The sequence below is a fragment of the Colobus angolensis genome, unplaced genomic scaffold, assembly GCF_000951035.1.
Source record: "Colobus angolensis palliatus isolate OR3802 unplaced genomic scaffold, Cang.pa_1.0 Scaffold104, whole genome shotgun sequence".
Lineage (NCBI taxonomy): Eukaryota > Metazoa > Chordata > Mammalia > Primates > Cercopithecidae > Colobus > Colobus angolensis.
This window is the reverse complement of record NW_012111364.1, coordinates 189,816-214,184: the sequence shown is the minus strand read 5'-3', so window position 1 is coordinate 214,184 and position 24,369 is coordinate 189,816. Positions and strand designations below refer to the sequence as shown.

Here is a 24,369-nt window from a genome sequence, read left to right as displayed (position 1 = left end):
TTTAACTCTATGATGTACAATAGATTCTCTACCTGGAAGATAACTAACCAGGAACTGACCAAAATCACTTATGAAACTTTCCAGACACTCTTTAAGTTCATTCAGAAAACTAGAGACCCTTTAAAATAATGTAAGTCATAATTATAGTTCACAAACCAAGAATAACATACGATTTAAAAACAGAAAAGAAGGAGATGACATCTCCTTTAGAGATCTTGAGTAATATGTGGCAAATGGGGAAAACACTAGAAGCAAACCGTTCCATTCCCTGGTATCCCCCTCACCCTTTTTTACTAAGGTGTAGAAATTTTTAACACAAGACAAAAAGACAAAATATCACCTGGTGACAGGACAATTACAGAAGTGAGAACAAGTCTGAAGTTTATCCATTAGCTTCATAATAGTGTGAATTATGAATTAGCAGTTAGGATAATAGCTGAAGTTTTCTAAATTCTCATTCCTTGAAAGAATAGCTCACCCATCATTATTTCTATTTGACCTTTCATGTCTCTGTGGAAAGATTCATTTGAAGGCTATTATTTTCCACTTATCTACTATTTTTTTCTGGTTCAGGCAATTAATATTTGTCATACACAAAAGTATTCTTTATTTCATAGATATAAACGTTAATCTGCTTTATAATCTAAGCATCACATCCTACATAGAGAAGATATAAAAGACAACTGAAACATTCTACCACACACAGTAGTGGGAGCATAAAGCACAATAAAGATACTCAAGTAGATGTTTTAGAAAGGAGGTAATTTTCTGTATTCTTCATGCTATCAGAAGCTGACCAATGAGTCCGGAATTTCTTTCCTTGACTAATGAAGCAATAATGATAGCACCTTGCCTTAAACTCTCCTGTAGCTTCTGTTCATCCTGAAAAGAAAGGATAAAACAATAATATTTTATGAAAAAAAATACGCCATGTGTTAAATTTGAAAAAAAGCCACTTTTCAAAATCTGCTGCTGTCCGGATTTGGCATTTTAGAAACTCAGACTCTAGCCACTGTCATGGACACAGTTCCCAAATGAAGAGGAAATACTTTCACAAACACTTTTCATTATAGAGCAAAAAATATTTGCTTAAGATACAGGGAAAAACATGACACAATTTCAAATGCTAACAGAAAGAAAAGATTATTTTCCCTTAATCCAATTTCTGACAACCTTTGGCTCTTCACTGAAGTGTGAATATTTCATCAATGATGCAATCCTTTTCTTCATCTTGTTTCTGAGTGTTCTCCAACTTTGTTATGAACTGTTTGTGAGTACTGGTATGGGGGGAAAAACCCTGCTTGCTGTTTGTAAAGTAAGAATAGGGAAAATTCAAGAAATGAGTTATTTCACAAGTTGCTAAAAAGTGGTTTTGCCTTTGAAATCATATTGCCTGTAAGAATCCATTTATTCTAATTATTTATAATGAGGAGATTATAATGTGAAGGGAAAATAGAAACAGAGCTAATATCTTTCAGGTCTCTGTGTTGTGAATTGTGCTATCTTTTAAAACAGGATGTGGTAACCAGTCTCTGAACTCCAGAATCATCCTTAATGCCTTAACCCAATATCCAACATATCACTAGGATCTACTGTAGCTCCTTCCTATTGTTTTTTGCATCCATATACATTGGGATAAGGCATTAAGGATAAGGCTGCTCAAACTGCCACTGCCAGCATAGCACCTTCTGTCCTCAATAACTGGAATATTCGCACAGATAGTCCCTCTAAAGTCTTACCCTCTTATACTCCATTTCCCACAGGGAAGTCAAAATACTTATTTTAAAATATAGATCTGATCACATCAGTATCCTGACTAAATTCCTTTGAAGATCACTATTAAACCTCAGGATAAAGTCTGATCTCTTTACCTGATAATAAAATGTCTCTTACCCTCTCGGCCTTTTCTTGATATTCCCCTAAAATTGCTCAATCCTCCAAGCCACATAGAACTGCTTAAGATTGTGCAAACAAGCTATTTTTCTGAGCTTGAATCTCTTTGGGCCAGCTAATTCCTTTGCCAGAAAAGCTTTCCCACACCCTTTCTAGGTTATCTGACCCTAATTACTCTTCACGGTTCAACCTAGGTACCAAGAGATTCTTGAAATCTACCCTGACTCCTATCCTCCAGTCCAGTTTGGGTGAAGTGACTGTATGTTTCCACAGCTGTGAATTCCTCTAGCACACTAAATTTTAATAGTCTTTTTTTAGTTGACCATCTACTTTATCAGATGATGCGTTTTTTGATGTAAAGAATTTTTCATTTTATCTTTGAATATGGAACACTTTTCTCAATGCCTAACACATGGTAGCACTCCATAAATTATAACAAATTCAAAGCAAAAGAGGTTCTGACTATGATAGACATATCACCCTTTTAGTTGAGCTCAGTTGTTAACACTGACTGCAACTGCTTACTTTGTTTTCTCCTATTTGCATATTTAGCCTAAAGCCTGGCAATAGTACAAAATAAATATATTATTGAAGCCTCACCACAACTACTACATGCTCCCACCACCCTGTGTCTGTGTTCCTCAGCTATGAGGATGATGGTGAGAGGCCATCTCTGCTTAAAGTGCTCTTTTCTATCAATTTCCCCGATTGTGTTCTAAGGGGTAGAGCTGGAGAAGATCTGCAAGATGCTGAATGTCAGCTGCTTTGCTTCTTGAAAGCAAGTTTTATATGACATTTTAAAATTGGATTCAAATGCCATTTTGGTTTCCAGAATATCACAATACCTAAACCACATCTAAACAAATCATAAAACTATGTATGTTTGGGCTTAAAATACGATTGATTTATATGAGAGTAGATTTCATCTGTGTCACATCATTCATAAACATATAAATATTCTAAAATGAGCAAATACAAACCAACTATTGATATGTATTTGTCATTCTTAATGATCAATTAATTACAGTGCTGCAGGGTCTATAATACACATCTATTCCTAAGTCTCATTTATTAAATTGAGACATAACACAGATGATAATTAAGGTTCCTCTTTCAAAAATAAACAGAACAAGTCTGTCTCTATTGCCCTGTTGAAACTAGTTTATACTTGTTATAATGAAGGCAGCACAGTAACAAATGAAGAAATTAAGGAAAAACTGTTTACAATCCCAGGGCTAGAAAAATCGCATTTCTATATCTTACAATAAACCATCTATGTTCATTTTGATATCTCCATAATGTACATATTTTCAGTAAAGAATTTAAGATGTCCTTTTAAAGATTAATTTACTTCTTCAATTTTTTACAGGCTTCATTTTGAAAGATTAGAATTGAAGGACAAGAAACTATGTCATTCTACTGAACATTTGTTTTCTCTCTCTGCCTGAACTCATTTGATCATTCTACCCTTAAGAAACATGGAAATTTAAAAACTGATTAAGATGGTCAGACACACATGTATTCAGGAAACTCTAGTATGTGGAAAGATTAGATAGTCACACAATTCCTGGATTTCAAACTAATCTCAAAATTTCATATCTCTAGAACAGTATTAACACGGGAAAAAAATGCAAACCCAATATATCTTATAAAAGCACTTCTTGCCTCCAGCATATATACAAAAAAAAATGGCTTTAATCCTTGGGGACAGTGGGAAGCAGAGGTGCAATACAGGAGATCATTTTATTATTCACATACATAAATGTGTGTGTGTATATATGTACACACACACATTACTTTGTGAGTTCCAAATATTATAAACATTTAAAATGTTTATTAAACTCAGGTAAGCAGGGTCAATATGAACAGTGAAAAATCAGACTGATAGTATACACTCTTTAAATATGTGAAAATGACATTTATGTCTGTGGGCTTCCTCCCAAAAACCTTCCTCCCAAAAATTAGCCTCCAGGCTAATCATGAGAAAGACATCAGAAAAGTTCCTATTGGAGGGACATTCTACAATATACCTGACAAATGCTCCTCAAAACCCTACAGGTCATCAAAAAACAAGGAAAGTGTGAGAAACTGTCATAGCCAAGAGATACCTGAAGAGAACTAAAAGTAACATGGGGTACTGGAACAGAAAAACAAATTAGGTAGAACTATGGAAATCTGACTAAACTATGTACTTTGTTAATAACAATACATAAATGTTGGTACATAAATTGTAACAAACATCATATTAATAATGGGAGAAGCTGGATGTGAGTGTATGGGAACTTTCTGCAGCATCCTCTGGATTTTTCTGTATATCTATAAACTGAAGCATATTCCCTTCAAAAAGGTATTTTTTAACTGATGACCATTTACAAATGTTATGTGCTGGATTACAAAACCTGAGTTACAAAGGTAATTTATTTTTGCACATTGGCCCATTTGTATATTCCTTGAAAAATGTACAATATTCCTTTAATAAACTATGCAGTTGGGAAGTCAGATTGCTGCTATTTATATACAGCTTTGACAACTTAAGTGATCTTTGAGCAAACTGCTGAAGCTGTATAGCTCTCCACTTTTTCATCTAAAAATGGGAAAACTTTTTTGTGGGAATTTAGATAAGACATGTAAAACACTGGTACCTAGTCAATATTCAATAACAATCGCAGTTAGAATTATTACCTTTATGAAGTAAACTAATTTCAGCTATGACAGAGTAGTACATATCTCCCTCTCACCATATATAGCCATTAAGTCTGGAAAAGTTATGTGAGAATATTTTTTGCAGGTCTTGGACAGTAACATATGCATGTCTATAATCCTTGAAAGAAGAGCCTCCTAACATTCTCCCCAGCTGTCATGCTGAGAGCATTTTTGCAATCTACACAGAAGAAAAACAGAACTCAAGGAGAGCATAGCAATCTCTCTGGGTAGAAAAGACATAGATAACAATTTAAAGCTGTCAAAGTGGCTTGTATTTCTGCAGGCAACGTCCCTGACAGGAAGGAATTGCTGAGAACTCCTAAAAATCTGCTAAAAATTCCTTCAGTCCTTGGCCAGCTCCTAACTGTGCATGCCCAAGAAAAAACTCAACAAGGCCTAGCAGAGAATAACTGCTGGAAAGTTGGAGAGCTGAGGAGACATTTTTGAGGCCCCACTGTGCCAAGGAACAGGAGGTTACATTTGAGTCCAGCTAGAATGAAGAGGTCTTGGTGAACACCCATGGCTTTCACTGGGATGTCTGAAAAGCCATGACTACAGCCTGGGTATAAGGCCAGACTGAACCCAACCTGCCCTAAAAAAGTGTCAACAACGTCCACAGGATCAAATTGATTCAGCAATACAACTGCTTGCTAGAACAAATTTCATATTCCTTAGAGGACATTAAAATAATCTAGAGCTTTTATAATGTTTGTACTCAAAGCGTGGCATCAAATATCACTAGATAAGCAAAGACGTAGAAAGCAAAGATGCAGGAAAAAAAAAAATCCTATTATCAAGAGAAAAAATAATTTAAGCAGACCCAGAAATGAGATATACATTGGAATCAGTATGCGAGGATTTCAAAATAAGCATGCCTAACACATTAAAAAATAGAACTAAAGATAAAAATGTTGATGAAAAATGGAAATTTTCAACAAAGAATCTATAATAAAGAGAATTTTACAGTTACAAAATCCTTGAAATTAAGAATTAATTGGACTGGTTTTATAATGAATAGGCAGTGCAAAACATAGCATAAGTGATCTTGAAGACAGTAAAAAAACATTTGACCTGTAGCACAGAGAGAAGAAAATGACAAATTAGTATTATAGTCATTTTAATACTTCATGATCATATTACTATTCTATTTTCCTACTCCTACCTTATCTATTGGTAACCCCCTTAACATTAGCAAACCTGTTTGGAACATTTAGAAAACCACATGTGGGCTATCCTAGCAGCCAAGTCGTTTGGGAATATTTGCTTTCATGAAACAAACAAGATAAAGGAAACATAAACCCCATTCCTAGAAAGGCAATGCGATGTAACAAACACAAATAAGTATAAAGTGAGAAGGTAGACAGTATCACTATTGCTGGGCATAAAAAGATGAGGGAATTCAGAGCATGACAACATTAAATAATGCTGAGATGATTCGTAAAAGAAGTGGAATCAAAGGATGAGAGAAAGAGGTGGCAAAAACAGATGAGTCCAGAATGGACAAGAAATACTTTGGGAACAAAAGATATGACTTATTTTTTTGTGGCATATCAATGTGATAAGATAGGTCTTACAAAGGTGTTGCAAGAAAAGTAGGTACCCCAGTCTCCAGATTAAAAAGTCAAGAAGGAAAACTACTGAAATTACATTCAGCAGCAGTTTATTTACTATCTATAACTAGCAAAAAAAAAAAAAAAAAAATCTGGGGCTGGTTTACTTTGATTCCAGCTCAACAGCCATAAAGAGCATAAGATATAAAACTGCATAACAATGTTTACATATCCACACATAAATATAAAAAGCATATACTTGTGCAACTTAAAAACAGAACTATTGAATCCAATATAATGTGTTGAAGTCTGAATTTTCTATTAAATCTAAATTATTGTCATAGCCGGTGTGCTTGTTTTATCATCTTGTTCACTTCATAACAGTGTCAATTTTTTTAAGAAAATTTTGTTGTCCAGGTTAGAGTGCAGTGGCACAATCACAGCTTACCACAGCCTCGAATTCCTGGGCTCAAGTGATTCTCCTGCCTCAGGCTCCTGAGTAGCTGGTACTACAGGCATGTGTCATCATGTCTAATATTTAATTTTTTGGAGACAAGGTCTCACTACATTGCCCAGGTTGATCTCAAACTCCTACTCTCAAGCAATCCTTCTGCCTCATCCTCCCAAAGTACCAGGCTTATAGGTGTGAGCTATTACATCCAGCTTCACTCTTTTTCTTGGTTACAACTATATTATAGCAAAAATAGAGACCAGCTAAAAAGGAGAAAAATAGTATACTCTTCAGTAGTCGGCTTTCTTAAAATACTGGGAGTGAAAATATAAACATGTTGACAGAAGTTATTTTTGGATGATGGCTTTATGACAATATTATTTCTTCTTTCTGCTTTGCTATATTTTCAAAACCTCCACAATGAACACATTTTATTCACAGAGGAAAAACAAATTATTTTAAAATTTAGTTTTAAGACTGTTAAATTCACGGAGCTAAATTTGATTTGTTGTCATAGAAAATCAATAGTACTGAACATTGTCCAAATTCCGGGAGAATGTTTCTCTCCATAAATCTTTTCAAAATCTATACAAAGAGAATCTTTTTTGCTTGAAAATTCAAGGCTTCAGTAAAAGCCCCCTAAAGGAATCATATTAATAATTCACAAAGTCTTAGCTTTCTTCTTAGATATAAAGAAAACTATCTAAAATTCCAGCTAAAAGTAATAACAAAAAAAAGTGTACTTAATTTTACCCAGCACGTAACAATTGTTCACACAGATCTTAAAGAGTTTCATAATAGCTGTATTTTAAGACTATCAGAAGACAAAAAAAAAATAGTAATACAAAATAGGTATTTTTAATTTTCTAAATCATCAAACTGAATTATTTAGGATTAAAATTCACCATGAGTTTTACCTAGAAACTTATATTTAGCTACTTCTCTATCACCTATAATTTCAAGTTTAGGATGAAATACACCATGTTTGGGTGAAAGATGCACAAAAGAAGAGATCTAATTACCATTATCTTTTAAACATATAAGGTAATTCTAAATTTAGTCCATAGTAATGAAGTCTTATCAATAAAATCCCACATGCCAATCTTGGTGTGTGTTTGTCTCTTTTTGTTATTGAGTTGGTTCTTTTATGATGACTATATCCAGCATCTTTAGCAGAGTAGGAAGTCTTGATGAAACTTTGAAGGGACCTCTAAGCCTTTGGCAAACTTGTGGGAAATCAGGAGATTTATTTTCACAGAAGATTGGCAATGACAGTGGCACCTCCCCTGACTCATAACGGCTCTTCTTTTACATCCTTCTCCCCTTCCCACCTCAAAATTTGAGCAAGGAAAGCCTGCAATGAAGTAAATTACTAATACGTAGCATTTTGCAAGTGTATATAAGTGGTCAGTTTTATATGATGCCCATGTCCTCACAAATCCTTACTTATTAACACTCCCTTTCAATTTTCTCAAAGGATAATTTTGGGAGAAACTATTCCCAGAGTACTTAAAATTGACAAACCTTTTCTAAAAGTATATTTTAAAATATTAAATCCCATAATTGAACTACACAAATATCAGCATTTGAATTTAAAAAGTGTAAACAAATTTATAGTAGGCTGTTTGAATCAAATTTATGTGGATTTGGTGGAATACCATCTCAAAGAATAGCAGGAAAAGCTATGACATAATTATCCTCTAAATCTTTATGGACAAGCTGAAAGGAAATCTCTTAGAGATATCTATCTTCTATACACATCGCTTCTAAAGAACACAATGTACTCTGCTAAAAGGAAAACTATAAAGTTAAAATGTATGCATATGTATTTAAGCTTTAGATGTCTCAAGAGATTACACAATGTTTCTTTAAGGGTAAACATTGCCTTGTCTCAGCAAATTCCATACCTAAAAATTGAATTACAATTTCCATGAGTTGCAAAATCTCCTGAAAATCAGGTTGCTTATAGGTTGATATTAATACTCTTCTTCCATCCTTGTTTTGGTGAACTTATGCAAAAAGTATTATTTAAATGTCACAAAATTTCAAACACTAAACAAGTGTACTAGCTATATTTACATCTAGTCATAAATATACACATCCCCATCTCTGTACCATATATAATATACAAAAACCACAAGTGTTAGACTTACTAAACCTTCAAGAAGCTTGTTATAAGACTATTAATATCAAATCAAAATAATTTGAAGCTAAATTTTCTTTTTGTATACATGTTGCCAATATGGAAGAAAAAGCGGTGATACACTGTCCCCTAGTGGAGATGAAAATAACTTTTCAGTGTATGTCAATTGCCAAAACTGCAGGAAAAAGCGATCACCTATTGATAGGGTGTGAGAAAAACAAAACAGCCTTCTGTGAATGAGAAACATTTTCCTCTTGCTCCTGTGAGTGAAAACAAATGTCTCTCAAAAACTTAGATAATACTAATGAAAATGCACTTGGGTTTACTGATTAACATAATCATCACACAACAGTTTTAGTCTTTTTTATTTTCTGTGTCTAGAAACAGGGCCTTACAATACAGTAGGAATTCAATAACAATTTCGGAAAGAGATAATTAAGAAAAGAGGATCAGGAAGCCAGGTGCCATGGCTTAAGCCCTGTAGTTCCAGCTACTCAGGTGGTTGAGTGGGGAGGATCCCCTGAACCCAGGAGTTCAAGGCTGCAGTGAGCAATGATTGTGCCACTGTACTCCAGCTTAGGTGACAGAGCAAGACCCTATCTCTTTAAAAAGACAAGAGGGAGAGGAGGGAGAGGGAGAGGGACAGAAAAAAGGAAAGAAAAAAAGGAAAAGAAAGGAAAAAATGAAGGGACAGGAAGGGGAGGGAAAGGAAGAATAGGGGAAGGGAGAGAGAAGGGAAGGGAAGGGAAAAAGGAGGGATGGAAAAGGGCAATAAAAACAGAAGGAGAAGGGAAGAGGGAAGGGAAGGGAAAAGGAAAGGAAAAAGGGAAAGAGAAGGGAGGGAAAGGTTGGTCAATAAAATTCAGTAAAACCCTGTAAGGCAGCACCGATAGTTTACTGAGTAGGAACAGAGAGTTGGAAAGACCCAAACTTTACTGAGTAGGAACAGAGAGTTGGAAAGACCCAAACTACAAGTGCTCAGAGCCAGACGGCAATGAGGAAAAATGTAGACAGCCAAAAGGCATCAGACATCTGGCCTGAAGAACAAAGAGTTCATTACTGCATCCAATATTTCTAGATCTGGGACTTGTGACACTGTTACACTTTATTTTCTGAAATCAATCATAATGTAAATTCCACAACTTAATAAAGCTGAAAAAGCAGTGTCATATACAATGTCCCTTTTAATTAGCAAAAAATGTTTTGATCCTACATAACTCACCCAGCAGTTACCAACACCTGCTAGTTTTCTACTGTCACGCTTCAACCACTGCAAGCTAGCTTAACACCATCCTATGCCTGGACTCCTCCAGGATGCTCTAACTGGCATTTCTCTCTGTTTTTGGCTACTGCTCCAACCTCCCTAAAATAGTTACCTTCACTCTAACAAACCCAAATTTTCAGCTACTCCTCTTAGCTTTCAAGGTCATCCACGATCAACCTAATAAACCCTTCAGAGAATTGCATTCTTCTGAACAGTAAAGAATGCAATTCTCATTCTTTACTGTTCAGAATCCACTTTTGTTGCCATCCCAGTATAATCATTATTATTTCAGCCCCCAGAAAAATGGTTTCCCAGTAACTGTCTTGCTGATTCACATATTTTTTAAAGACCCAGCAATAATGACTACCTCTTAAGATGTCATCTATTTTTTATTGCATATCAGTAATTTACATTATCATAGTTTTTCTCAAAATCCCTAATGTTTTTATCTGGTTTGCAATCTACAGGACTTAATTTCTCAGCTAAATGGTAAGATACTAAAAGAGAACTCTTCCAAATTCTAAGCTCAAACATAGTACTATGTCCATAGTAGGCACTTGGTAAATATTTATTAGTTAGAATAATTGGCTAATTAACTTTATAAAGCAGTGACTTTTTAGCTGACCTTAAGATATCTTTGAAATATCAAACGTTTTAGGCTGAGACAATGGGGTTTTCTAAATATACAATCATGTAATCTGCAAACAGAGACAATTTGACTTTCTTTCTTCCTATTTGAATATGTTTTATTTCTTTCTCCTGCCTGATTGCCCTGGCCAGACTTCCAACACTGTTGAATAGGAGTGGTGAGAGAGGGCACCCTTGTCTTGTGCCAGTTTTCAAGGGGAATGCTTCCAGCTTTTGCGCATTCAGTATGATATTGGCTGTGGGATTGTCATACATAACTCTTATTATTTTGAGATATGTTCCATAAACACCTAATTTATTGAGTGTTTTTAGCATGAAGCAGTGTTGAATATTATCGAAGGCTTTTTCAGAATCTATTGTGATATGTTCCATAAACATCTAATTTATTGAGTGTTTTTAGCAGGAAGGGGTGTTGAATATTATCAAAGGCCTTTTTGGCATCTATTGAGATAATCATGTCGTTTTTGTCATTGGTTCCATTTATGTGATGGATTACGTTTATTCATTTGTGTATGTTGAAACAGCCTTGTATTCCAGGGATGAAGCCAGTTTGATCATGGTGGAAAAGCTTTTTCATGTGCTCCTAGAATCAGCTTGCCAGTATTTTATTGAGGATTTTTGCATCAATGTTCATCAGGGATATTGGCCTGAGACACAACTTTTTTGTTGTGTCTCTGCCAGGTGCTGGTATCAGGATGATGCTGGCCTCATAAAATTAGTTAGGGAGGAATCCCCCTTTTTCTACTGTTTAGAAGAGTTTCAGATTAATGGCACCAGTTCCTCTTTGTACCTCTGGTAGAATTCGGCTGTGAATCTGTCTGGTCCCAGGGTTTTTTTGGTTGGTAGGCTAATAATCTTTGCCTCAATTTCAGAACTTGCTATTCAGTAATTCAACTTCTTCCTGGTTTAGTCTTGGGAGAGTGTATGTGTCCAGGAATTTTTCCATTTCTTCTAGATTTTCTAGTTTGTGTAGGTGTGTTTATAGTATTCTCTGATGGTAGTTTATATTTCTGTGGGATCAGGGGTGATATCCCCTTTATCTTTTTTATTGCATCTGTATGATTCTTCTCACTTTTCTTCTTTATTAGTCTGGCTAGTGGTCTATCTATTTTCTTAATCTTTTCAATAAAACAGCTCCTGGATTGAGCAAAGTCTCAGGAAACAAGACCAACATGCAAAAATTACTAGCATTCCTACACACCAATAATAGGCAAACAGAGAGCCAAATCATGAGTTAACTCCCATTCACAATTGCTACAAAGAGAATAAAATACCTAGGAATACAACTCACAAGGGATGTGAAGGACCTCTTCAAGGAGAACTACAATCCACTGCTCAAGGAAATAAGAGAGGACACAAACAAATGAAAAAACATTCCATGCTCATAGATAGGAAGAATCAGTATCATGAAAATGGCCCTACTGTCCAAAGTAATTTATAGATTCAATGCTATTCCCCTAAAGCTACCATTGAATATCCTCACAGAATTAGAAAAAAACTACCTTAAATTTCATATGGAACCAAAAAAGAGCCCATATAGCCAAAACAATCCTAAGCAAAAAGAACAAAGCTGGAGGCATCATGCTACCTGACTTCAAACTATACTACAAGGCTACAGCAACCAAAACAACATGGCACTGGTACCAAAACAGATATATAGACCAAGGGAACAGAACAGAAACCTCAGAAATAACACCACACATCTACAGCCATCTGATCTTTGACTGACCTGACAAAAACAAGCAATGGGGAAAGGATTCCCTATTTAATAAATGGTGTTAGGAAAACTGGCTATCCATATACAGAAAACTGAAACTGGCTCCCTTCCTTACACCATATACAAAAATTAACTCAAGATGGATTAAAGACTTCAATGTAAGACCTTAAACCATAAAAATCCTAGAAGAAAACTGAGGCGATACCATTCAGGACACAGGCACGGGCAAAGTCTTCATGACTAAAACACCAAAAGCAATGGCAACAAAAGACAAAATTGACAAATGGGATCTAATTAAAGCACTTCTGCACAGCAACAGAAATGATCATCAAAATATACAGGCAACCTACAGAATGGGAGAAAATTTTTGCCATCTATCCGTCTGACAAAGGGCTAATAACCAGAATCTACAAGGAACTTAAACAAATTTACAAGAAAAAAACAAACGAACACATCAAAAAGTGGGCAAAGGATGTGAACAGATACTTCTCAACAGAAGACATTTATGAGACCAACAAACACATGAAAAAAAAGCTCATCACTGGTCATTCGAGAAATGCAAATCAAAACTACAATGAGATGCCATCTCACGCCAGTTAGAAAGGCGACCACTAAAAAGTCAGGAAACAACAGATGCTGGAGAGGGTGTGGAGAAATATGAATGCTTTTACACTGTTGACAGGTGTGTAAATTAGTTCTGCCATTGTGGAAGACAGTGGCGATTCCTCAAGGATCTAGAACTAGAAATACCATTTGATCCAGCAATTCCATTACTGGGTATATACCCAAAGGATTATAAATCATTCTACCATAAAGACAGATGCACACATACATTTATTGCAGCACTTTCCACAATAGCAAAGACTTGCAACCAACTCAAATGCCCATCAATGATAGACTGGATAAAGAAAATGAGGCATATATACACACCATGGAATACTATGTAGCCATAAAAAGAATGATATTATGTCCTTTGCAGGGATATGGATGAAGCCAGAAACCATCATTCTCAACAAACTAACACAGGAAGAGAAAACCAAATACTGCATGTTCTCACTCATAAGTGGGAGTTGAACAATGAGGACACATGGACACAGGAAGGGGAACATCTCACATCAGGGCCTGCCCAGGGGTGGGTGGCTAGGGGAGGGATAGCATTAGGAGAAATACCTAATGTAGATGATGGGTTGATGGGTGCAGTAAACCATCATGACACTTTTATACCTATGTAACAAATCTGAACATTCTGCACATGTATCCCAGAACTTAAAGTATAATTTTAAGAAAAGAAATATCAAAGGTTTTAGATGAAGGCTATGTTGTCATGAAAATAACACCATAAAAATAAAAACCTTATATTTGTACTTGGGAACTGGAAATGGTGTCAAAAACTAGGAATTTGTACTCCAGGATTCTTCCTCCTATGAAAAAACACCCAGTCTAAGAAGTTAGTATAAGGGACACTGACAAATCTACACTAACACACCCAAGTCTGGGGGATAAGGGCAGACAATGAGGCAGGCATTCTCTTAAATGGGGTGGATGCATAAATAGAAAGCTATACACAATCTGTTGTTAGGCAACTGATACAATTTCCAGAACATATGTTAACTTATAGGAGGGATAGAAAGCTTAACTTCTCTAGTTAATGGTCCAGGTGTCAGTAGAATATTATTGATAATTTCTTACGAAGCAGAAAGACTGGTTAGATTTGTTCGCATAAAATTTAGTTTCAAAATTTTAAATTATAAACTCAACACCAAAGAAAAAAAAGAATAAAATGGACCAATTCAAACATATCTTCTTGGCAGAAACATGGGGCAAAGAAAAGGATCATTTAAAGGATATTTTTGACTAGTGAAAAAGACCCCTGGTTAATAACTACTAGGCTTTTGAATATTGGTTAGTGGGTGCATAGTTAGTATCCAAAGTGTTAATCTCAAAATTTCACAGTTGTTTACCATTATATTAGAAATTTTTTCCTTCCAAGAAGGTGGCCATGAATTACAACCTGCAAAAATACTTCTGTTCTGAACAGAGTAGTGCCAATTTTTATCAGCCTTAGTTAGCAAAATCCTAGCCTGGCAAAGCTCCCTCCTAGAATGAAGAGCAGAAGCAATTCTTTCTCGAGGTCACAGAGGGTAGAATTATTGCCTATAGAGATTCTTCCCAATAGGGAGGTAGAAAAAAATCAGCATATAGATGAAGTAATTCTCCAGGTGGAAAGAACTTCTAAGAATCATTATAATTAAATGTCTCTCTGAAACGATGCTTTTGAGTAAAATTGAAAAACATGTTACATATTTTCTGATTTTCTGTCTCAGGAAGACTAAAGAAGATGTTTCAACTATAGAGGTGGGCACAAAGTAGGAATAATCTGTGTCAGAAGAGTTCATGTGAATATTTAATGTATTTTGAATTAAAAGTCTCATTAGAGGCTGGGCGTGGTAGCTCACACCTGTAATCCCAGCACTCTGGGAGGCTGAGGTGGGCAGATCGCGAGGTTGGGAGATCAAGACCATCCTGGCCAACGTGACGAAATCCCGTCTCTACTAAAAACACAAAACAATTAGCCAGGCATGGTGGCATGCACCTGTAGTCCCAGCCACTCAGGGGGCTGAGGCAGAAGAATTGCTTGAACCCAGGAGGCGGAGGCTGCAGTGAGCCGAGATCACACCACTGCACTCCAGCCTGGGCAACACAGCGAGATTCCATCTAAAAAAAAAAAAAAAGAAAAAAAGAAAAAAAAAATCTCATTAGAGGTAGTGTACAACTTACTTTATCAGCAAAACTGTATGATATACACAGAAGACATACTTGAAATGTCTAGAACTCAGAAGAAAACAGTGAAAACAGTGACAGTAAAATCAAGGCATTAATTTAAAATCTAAGGGAATCCTGGAGATAAAACACAACAGATATTGTGGAAGTCATTACACAGGTGTAGAATGGGTGAGGTCAGCAAGATGGCAAAATGGAAAGTCTTCTCCTCCACTGCCCTCCAGAGAAAGTTCAACTAGCAACTATCCACAGACTAGAAGAATATCTTTTTTAAAACCCCAACACTTGGACACAAGACTAAGACACCAATGTGGTCCATAGAAATGAATGAAATTACAATGAGAAAGGTAAAAAGAATGGTCTCACTCCAACTATGACATCCCTCATTCTCCTTTAAGTTGGCACAATGCCAAATGAAAAGAATTTCCTTGAGCCCCCACAGTTTCTATGAGTCAAGGGCAGGGGTGTGAAATAGAGGCAGTCATACCCATCCCTACCATTCTGGGATTCTTCCTAGACAGCCCATTTTGGTTTTATTATTTCATAGAATATAGTAGTGAAAATGTCATGGCTAGACCACTTGGGATCAGGTAGAAACAAAGAAAGGAGGCAGAGGTCCTAGTGATCAGATCACGGATCTTGGTGGTACCTCTGTGTTCCTACCAGTTGTGGTATCCAATTGCAGATACCAGTCAATGCCCACAAAGCTGAGCTGGTTGCCTTCAGAAACCTGATGGGATGTTCAACAAAACTTAAGTCCTAGACATCATAAGTTGTCCTGCCCAATCTCAGAGACCACCCCAAAGATCCTGTACAGGCAGAAAGGTGCCCACTTCCTTCCATTTCAGAGACATGAAGAGCCTAAATTGGCTTAACCCAGGAAGCCAAGCAGCAGCTCTATGAAGCTAAAAAGTCTACCCAATGACCCCATTCAGGAAAGAAGAATCCTACTTCTTTAGATTTTAGATAAATGAATGGATGACACCAGTTTGACCAAGAAAGTCAAACAGTGGCTCCAGTAAGCCAATAAGCCCTCCTAACAACTTTGCACAGGCAGGAAGACTTCCACCTCTGCACATCTCAGAGAACTGTAGCCAGCTTGATCCAGGAAGTCAAGCAGTGGTTCCACTCAGCCTAAATCTCAGTTGTTCCACTCAATGGAACCTAAATCTCAGGGGTTCCAACCAGCCTAAAAGCCCACCCAATAACTTTTCCATTTCCACAAATTTGGAGAAGCATAAGAGCTAGACCTGCTTGAACACAGAGCAAACAGTCACTCAATTCTGCAAAAAGACCCATCCTGTGGCTCCACCTTGACAGGTAGTCAGTTGTCAATCATGCATTTCTAAAGAATATAGCCTCTCCTCTGATCTGTCCTGGGCAGCAATTCTGCCTAAACTTGGAGTCCAGCCTGAAGCCCTGTCCAACTATAGATCCCAAAGAGTTGAATTGGCCATCCAGGGAATATATCTTGTGACTAGTCTGACCAGAAGCTACTACAGTATCCAGCCAGAAACTATGCCTAATAGCAGACCCCAGCCACTAGACAGCAGAGCCCAACCAGTAGCCCCACCTGACATTTGAGCAAAAGGCAGTGACTCAGTCAACTAGAGAACTCACAACAAGTTCTACCTGTCTGGGGTTGTTACCAGCTGTCCCTTCCAGTACCACAGGCTAGGCTAAATAGTGAAGATCTATCCCTGCCAAAGAACACCTGTTAGGCTAGAAGAGGGGGCTTCTGTCTCAAATATACAGACAACAATGCAAAGACATAATAATTACAAAGAATAAGGGAATCATGACACCTCTAAGAGAAAGTAATCAAGCTCCAATTTTCTACCTCAAAGGAATGTACATTTATGAAATGACTGATGAAGAGAATTCAGAATAATACTCAAAAAAGTTCAGTGAACTATAAGAAAACACAGACAGGAAATTTCATGGAATTTGGAAAACAAAAAATAAGCTTGACAAAGCAATAAAAATAATTTTTAAAAATCAGATAAAAACCCAAGAAATAAAAAATACAATTACTGATCTGAAAAACTCAAAAGAATCCTTCAACAACAGATTCAATTAAGCAGAAGAATCAATTAGTTGGAAGACAGATATTTAAAATTATACAGTTAGTGAGGAAAAAACACAAAAGAAGAAAGAAGGCCTATAGGAATCAAGGGACAGCAGCAAAGGACTGAACATTCCATAATGGGGAACTGCAGAAGGAATAGAAAGCAGAAGGGCCAGAAAAGAAACATATTCAAAGAAATATTGGCTGAGAAATGTCTTTCTGGGGATTCATGCCAACAGCCAAGGACAGAAAGCACAGAGGTCTCTAATCAATGCAACCCAGAAAGAAGTTCATCAAGGCACATAATGAACTATCAAAATCAAAAAATAAATAAAATTCTGAGAGCAGCAAGACACAAGAAATATATCACATACAAAGGAATGACAATGTGAATATAAGCAGATTTCTCAGCAGAAACCTTGTATGCCAGGAAAAAGTGGGATGATATATTCAAAGTGTTAAATAAAAAAAAAAGACAAACAACAAAGAATACTTCATTCAGCAAAGCTATCTTTCAGAAATGAAGGAGAAACAAAAAGTTTCTCATAAAATAAAAGCAAAGGGAGTTCATCACTGGTATACTCACCTTATAGGAACTTATAAAGCAAGTTTTTAAACTGAAACAAAAAGCTGTTAATTAATAATATGAATCATAAAAAAGCAAAAAAAAAATACATTGTGTAAGTAAAACAGTCATATTCAGAATACTCTAAAATTGTAATGATGGTAAGACCTAGTATGAGGGTTTTATACTAGTATGAGAGTTTAAGAAAACATTATTAATAAATGCTAAAATTGTTAGGGATACATATTATACAATTTGAAAATTCTGACATCAAAAATATGAAATGTAGAGGACAGGGTAAGTACAAAGTAGAGTTAAATGCAATCAAAGTTAGTTTTTCACTTTGAAATAACTTGAAATAGACAGTTATAAGATGTTCTACATAAGCCTCATGGTAACTATAAAGAAAAAATATTTAGTGGAAATACAAAACAAAAATAAAAAGATTCAAAGCATACTAGCACAGAAAACCATTAAATCACAAGAGAAGAAAAAAATACAGTATCTACAAAATAACAGAAAACAACAAAAATGGCAATAGTAAATCCTTACCTATCAATAGTTACCAAGAATGTAAATGAATTGAATTATCTGAGACATAGAGTCACTAAATGTGTAATAAAACAAGTAGCCCCAATTATAGGCCTACTAGAGACTTACTTCACTTTTAATGACACACATAGACTGTAAATTAAGGGATGGAAGGGATATTTTATGCAAAGGGAAACCAAAAGATAGCAAGGGTAGCTACACTTATATCAGACAAAATAGTCTTCACACCCAATACAGCATAAAGAGACAAAGGATATTCTTAATAATAAAAAGGTCCACAGAATATAACAATTATAAATATATATGTACCCAAAAACAGAGCACTTAAATATATAAAAGAAATAGTAAAGATCTGAAAGAAGATAAATACTAGAATATAATAATTGTAGGGGACAACAATATCCCACTTTCAACAATGAAAATATCATCCAGACAGAAAATTAATAAGGATATGTTGTACTTGAACAATACTTTAGGCCATATGGACCTCACAGACTCATACAGAACATTCTGTCCAACAGCAATAGAATACTTATTCTTCTTAAGCAGATGAAATATTCTGCAGGACAGATCTCACATGTTAGAGCACAAAATAAACCTCAGCAAATTTATGATATTAAAATTACATTAAGTATCTTTTCTGTCACGTAGTGTAATATATAATTAGACATCAATAACAGGAGAAATCGTGGAAAAAATATAAATACATGAAAATTAAACAATATGCTACTAAAAGACCAATAAATCAATAAAGAAAAGGAAAATTTGTTGAATATTTTGTGACAAATAAAAATGGGAACACAACAGCAGGCCTTAGGAGAAAGTTTGTAATGATAAATGCCTACATCAAAAAAAGAATAAACATTTCAAGGGAACCATCTAGTGTTACATCTCAAGGAACTAGAAAAAGAACAAACTCAGCCTTAAGCTAGCAGGAAAAAAGTGGTAATAATAAAGATAAGAGCAAAAATAAATAAAAGAGATTAGAGGACAACACAAAACACAAATAAAACTAAGAGTTGGTTTTTGGGAAAGATAATTAACAAATATTTAGGCACAGCAAGAGAAAAGAGAAGACTCAAGTAAAATATAAATGAAAAAGGACACATTACAACTGATAACACAAAAATACAAAGAGTAAGAGACTACCTCAAACAATTATAAGTAAATTAATTAGGTAACCCAGAATAAATGTATAAATTCCTAGATAAATACAAACTACCAAAATTGAACCATGAAGAAATGAAGAAATGGAAAATAGACAAGATCAATAACAAGTAAGGAGAGTGAATCAGAAATAAAAACTCTCCCACCAAAGAAAAGTCTAGGACCTGACGGTCTCGTGGCTGAATTCTATCAAATATTTAAAAAACTACAAGAAAATAAACTGTATTACAAGAACATTACACTACAAGAAAATAAAATTACCAATATCTTTGGTAAAAGAAAAGACCAATATCTTTCAGAAACATAGATGCAAAACTCATCAACAAAATACTAGCAAACCGAAAAATAAAAGGATAATCTACTATGACAGATGCAAGGATGATTCAACATATACAAATCAACAAGTGCTGTACATCATTACTAACAGAATGAAAGACAAAACCATATAATCTCATTCAGATGCAAAAGAAAAGCACTTGACAAAATTCAGCATCCTTTCATGTTAAAACTCTCACCTTAGGTGCAGAATAAACTTACTTCAATACAATAAAGGTCATATATGAGAAACATTATGCCACAGTTAACAGTATAGCTAATGCTGAAAAACTGAAAGCCTTTCTATAAGTTCCAAAACAAGATAAAGATGCCCACACTTACCACTTTTATTTAATACAATATTGGAAGTCCCTCCCAGAGCAATTAGCAAAGAGAAAGAAATAAAAGACATCCAAATAGAAAAGAAGTGAAACTCTGACTGTTTGCAGATGACATGATCTCATGTATATAGAAAGCTGTTAATACTTGAAAAAAATACACAAATGCAATAAGGTTGCAGAATACAGAATCAATACACAAAACTCAGTAGCATTGCTATATACTAGCAACATACCTGTGAAAAGGAACTCAAGAGGACAATTACATTCATGATAGCAGTAAAAATATTTGGGAATAAATTTAATCAAGAAGGTAAAAACCTATATAGTGAAAACTGTAAAACACTGATTAAAAAAATTTGAAGACAACACAAATATATAGAAAGATATCTCATGTTCACATATTGGAAGAATTAGTATTGTTAAAATGCCCCTTCTACTCAAAGCAATCTATAAATTTAATGTGATTCCCATCAATATTCTAAAGTCATTTTTCATAAAAATAAAAAATATTGTTAAATTCGTATGGAACTGCAAAAAACCTTGAATAGCCAAGGCAGCCATGAGTGAAAAGAACAAAGCTGGTGGCATCACAATACCTGATTTCAAACTATACTACAAAGCTATAGTAATCAAAATAGCATGGTACTGATTAGAGAGAGAGAGAGAGACATACACAAACATACCCAAAGACCAACAAAATAGAGTAGATAGCTCAGAAATGAACACATGCATATACAGTCTATTGATTTTTGACAAAGGTGCCAAGAACACACAATGTGAAATGGATAGTTTTTTCAATAAATGGTGCTGGGAAACCTGGATATCCACATTCAGAAGATTGAAATTGGGCTCTAATCTCACACCATATATAAAAATCAACTTGAAATGGACTAAAGACTTAAACACAAGACCAAAAGCTATAAAACTACTAGAAGAAAGCTGAAGAAAAACTGCACAACATGGGCAATGATTTCTCAGATCTGACTACATAAGTACAGGGAACAAAAGCTAAAGTAGACAAGTGTGATTAGACCAAACCCAAAAGGAAACAACAGTAGGAAGACACAATCTACAGATTGGGAGAAAATATGTGCATGCCATATACCCAATAAGAGGTTAATATTTAAAATATGTAAGTAGCTCAAACATTTCAATGGCAAGAAAACAAAACAAACAAAATAAAAAAAATTAAAAACGGCAAGGGACGTAAATACACATTTCTCAAAAGAAAAAATACAAATGGCCAACAAGTGTATGAAAAAATGCTTAATATCAGTAATCACTAGAGAAATGCAAATTTAACCTACAATAAGATATCATCTCACGCCTGTCAGAATGGCTACTACTAAGAAGGTAAAAGATAAGAAATGTTGGCAGGATGTGGAGAAAAAAACTCTTGTGCACTGTTGGTAGGAATATGAATTAGTACACTGTGGGAAACTCTATGGTTGTTTCTCAAAATCTAAAACTAGAAATACCATGTAATTCAGAAATCCCACTTCTGGATTTATTTATTTATTTATTTATTTTTTGAGACGGAGTCTTGCTCTGTCGCCCAGGCTGGAGTGCAGTGGCCAGATCTTGGTTAACTGCAAGCTCCGCCTACGGGGTTTACGCCATTCTCCTGCCTCAGCCTCCCTAGTAATTGGGACTACAGGCGCCCGCCACCTCGCCCTGCTAGTTTTTTGTATTTTTTAGTAGAGACGGGGTTTCACCGTGTTAGCCAGGATGGTCTCGATTTCCTGACCTCGTGATCCGCCCCTCTCGGCCTCCCAAAGTGCTGGGATTACAGGCTTGAGCCACCGCGACGGGCCCACTTCTGGATATTTACCCAAAAGATTTAAAACCAGTTTTTCAAAGAGATGTCTGCACTCAGTCCCATGGTAATTGCAGCACCATTCACAATAGCTAAGTTATGGGATTAACATAAGTGTCCATCAACAGATTTATTGTTTAAGAAGATGCAGTATATATACAGAACAGAATACTATCAACCTTTAAAAAAGAAACTGTCATTTGCAACCACATGGATGGAAGTGGAGAACATTATGCTAAATGAAATAAGCCTGGCACAGTAAGACAAATACCACAGGTCCTCACTTACATATGAAATCTAAACAATTGAATTAGAAGCAGAGTAGAATTGTGGTTACAAAAGACAGGGTTGGGGGAATGGGGAAATAAGGATCACAAGACATAGAAATCTCAGACAGGAGAAATATGTTTTCATTTTTATTTTTTAGTTCTATGGGAATGTGGTGAATATAGTTAATAATGGGAATATTGTACATTTCAAAACTGCTGAGTAAATTCCAAATGTTCTCACCATAAAAAATTAAGTACTTGAAGAGATGTATATGTTAACTAGATTGATTTAAATATTTCATATTGTATTCATAAGTTATAACATCACTTTGTACCCCCATAAACTTATATAATTAAAAATTGCCATGGCTGATGCCTGTAATCCCAGCACTTTGGGAGGCCGAGGCGGGAAGATTGCCTGAACTCAGGGGTTTGAGACCAGCCTGGCCAACATGGTGAAACCCTGTCTCTACTAAAAATACAAAAATTAGCCAGGCCTGGTGCCATGTGCCTGTAATCCCAGCTAATCAGGATGCTGAGGCAGAAGAATTTCTTGAACCTGGAAGGCAGAGGTTGCAGTAAACTGAGATTGTGCCACTGCACTACATCCTGGGCAACAGAGTGAAACACTGTCTCAAAAAGAAAAAAAAAAAAAAAAGTCAATTTATTAAAACCTTTTTCAAGAAAGAAAATACCACTAGTTGAACTAAGATCAGGATCTGTAGATAGACAGCTATCATTTGGTGCCTTACAAAATTAGTAAAAGAGCAGTAAAAAAGAAGTCATATTTAGAAGATAGCTTCAAGTTTAAAGAAAAAAAATCAATAACCTCCAGCAGACAATACAGATTGCTTTTAAAAGAGAAGAATGACTGATGTGTAACTTCTCTAGAATACTACGTAACAAAAAACAATGGAATATAAGTAGTTACCTAAGACTCCTGGCTGTCAGAGAAACAAAAAAGGAGACATTGTACTATGTGCAAGGACTTTGAAAGTAGTGCAATTAATGGAAACTTTCTTGGGGGGAAAAAACTGTTTACAAACTAGAAACTTAATTTGTCCAGTGATTAAATAAGTAAGGTTGTGGGAGAAGGGAGAAGAATGGGAACTCCTTTATTCATTCAATGACTATATTTCAGGAACTTACCTTATGCCAGACTCTAAGCTGTATATAAAGATATGAATATATAGACTTTTTTCCCCTGATGGAATATGTAGTTAGGCAAGACAGACAAATACATAAATACAGAAATGCATTCATAAAATAAAAATCTATGAAAAACAGACCCATTAGCATCAAAATAAATTCAGCATTAAAATTTTCAGGCATGAGGGGGCGGAGCAAGATGGCCGGATAGGAACAGCTCCAGTCTCCAACTCCCAGCGCGAGCAACACAGAAGACCCACAGAAGACCCGTGATTTCTGCATTTTCAACTGAGGTACTGAGGTCATCTCACAAGGGAGTGCCGGACAATCGGTGCCGGTCAGCTGCTACAGCCCGACCAGCCAGAGCTGAAGCAGAGTGAGGCATCGCCTCACCTGGGAAGCGCAAGGGGGAAGGGAATCCCTTTTCCTAGCCAGGGGAACTGAGACACACAACACCTGGAATATCGGGTAACTCCCACCCCAATACTGTGCTTTAAGCAACCCGGCACACCAGGGGATTATATTCCACACCTGGCCGGGAGGGTCCCACGCCCACGGAGCCTCCCTCATTGCTAGCACAGCAGTCTGTGATCTAACCGCAAGGCAGCAGCGAGGCTGAGGGAGAGGCGCCCGCCATTGCTGAGGCTTAAGTAGGTAAACAAAGCCGCTGGGAAGCTCGAACTGGGTGGAGCTCACAGCAGCTCAGGGAAACCTGCCTGTCTCTGTAGACTCCACCTCTGGAAACAGGGCACAGCTAAACAACATCAACAAAAAAAGTAGCAGAAACCTGTGCAGACAGGAACGACTCTCTCTGACAGCTTTGAAGAGAGCAGTGGATCTCCCAACACGGAGGTTGAGATCTGAGAATGGACAGACTGCCTGCTCAAGTGGGTCCCTGAACCCTGAGTAGCCTAACTGGGAGACATCCCCCACTAGGGGCAGTCTGACACCCCACACCTCACAGGGTGGAGTACACC

At 36.1% G+C, this 24,369-nt stretch overlaps 1 protein-coding gene across 1 annotated transcript in view; it reads right to left on the bottom strand.

Annotated features, from left to right (window-relative positions):
- Positions 1 to 496: 496 nt before the first annotated feature.
- LOC105512793 (isoprenoid synthase domain-containing protein-like) overlaps positions 497 to 24,369 on the bottom strand; it is a 201,173-nt gene continuing 177,300 nt past the window's right edge. The window contains exon 6 of the mRNA XM_011943408.1: positions 497 to 882. Within this exon, the coding sequence (XP_011798798.1) occupies positions 778 to 882 (105 nt within the window). The 3' untranslated portion in view covers positions 497 to 777. The remainder of the gene's footprint in view (positions 883 to 24,369) is intronic.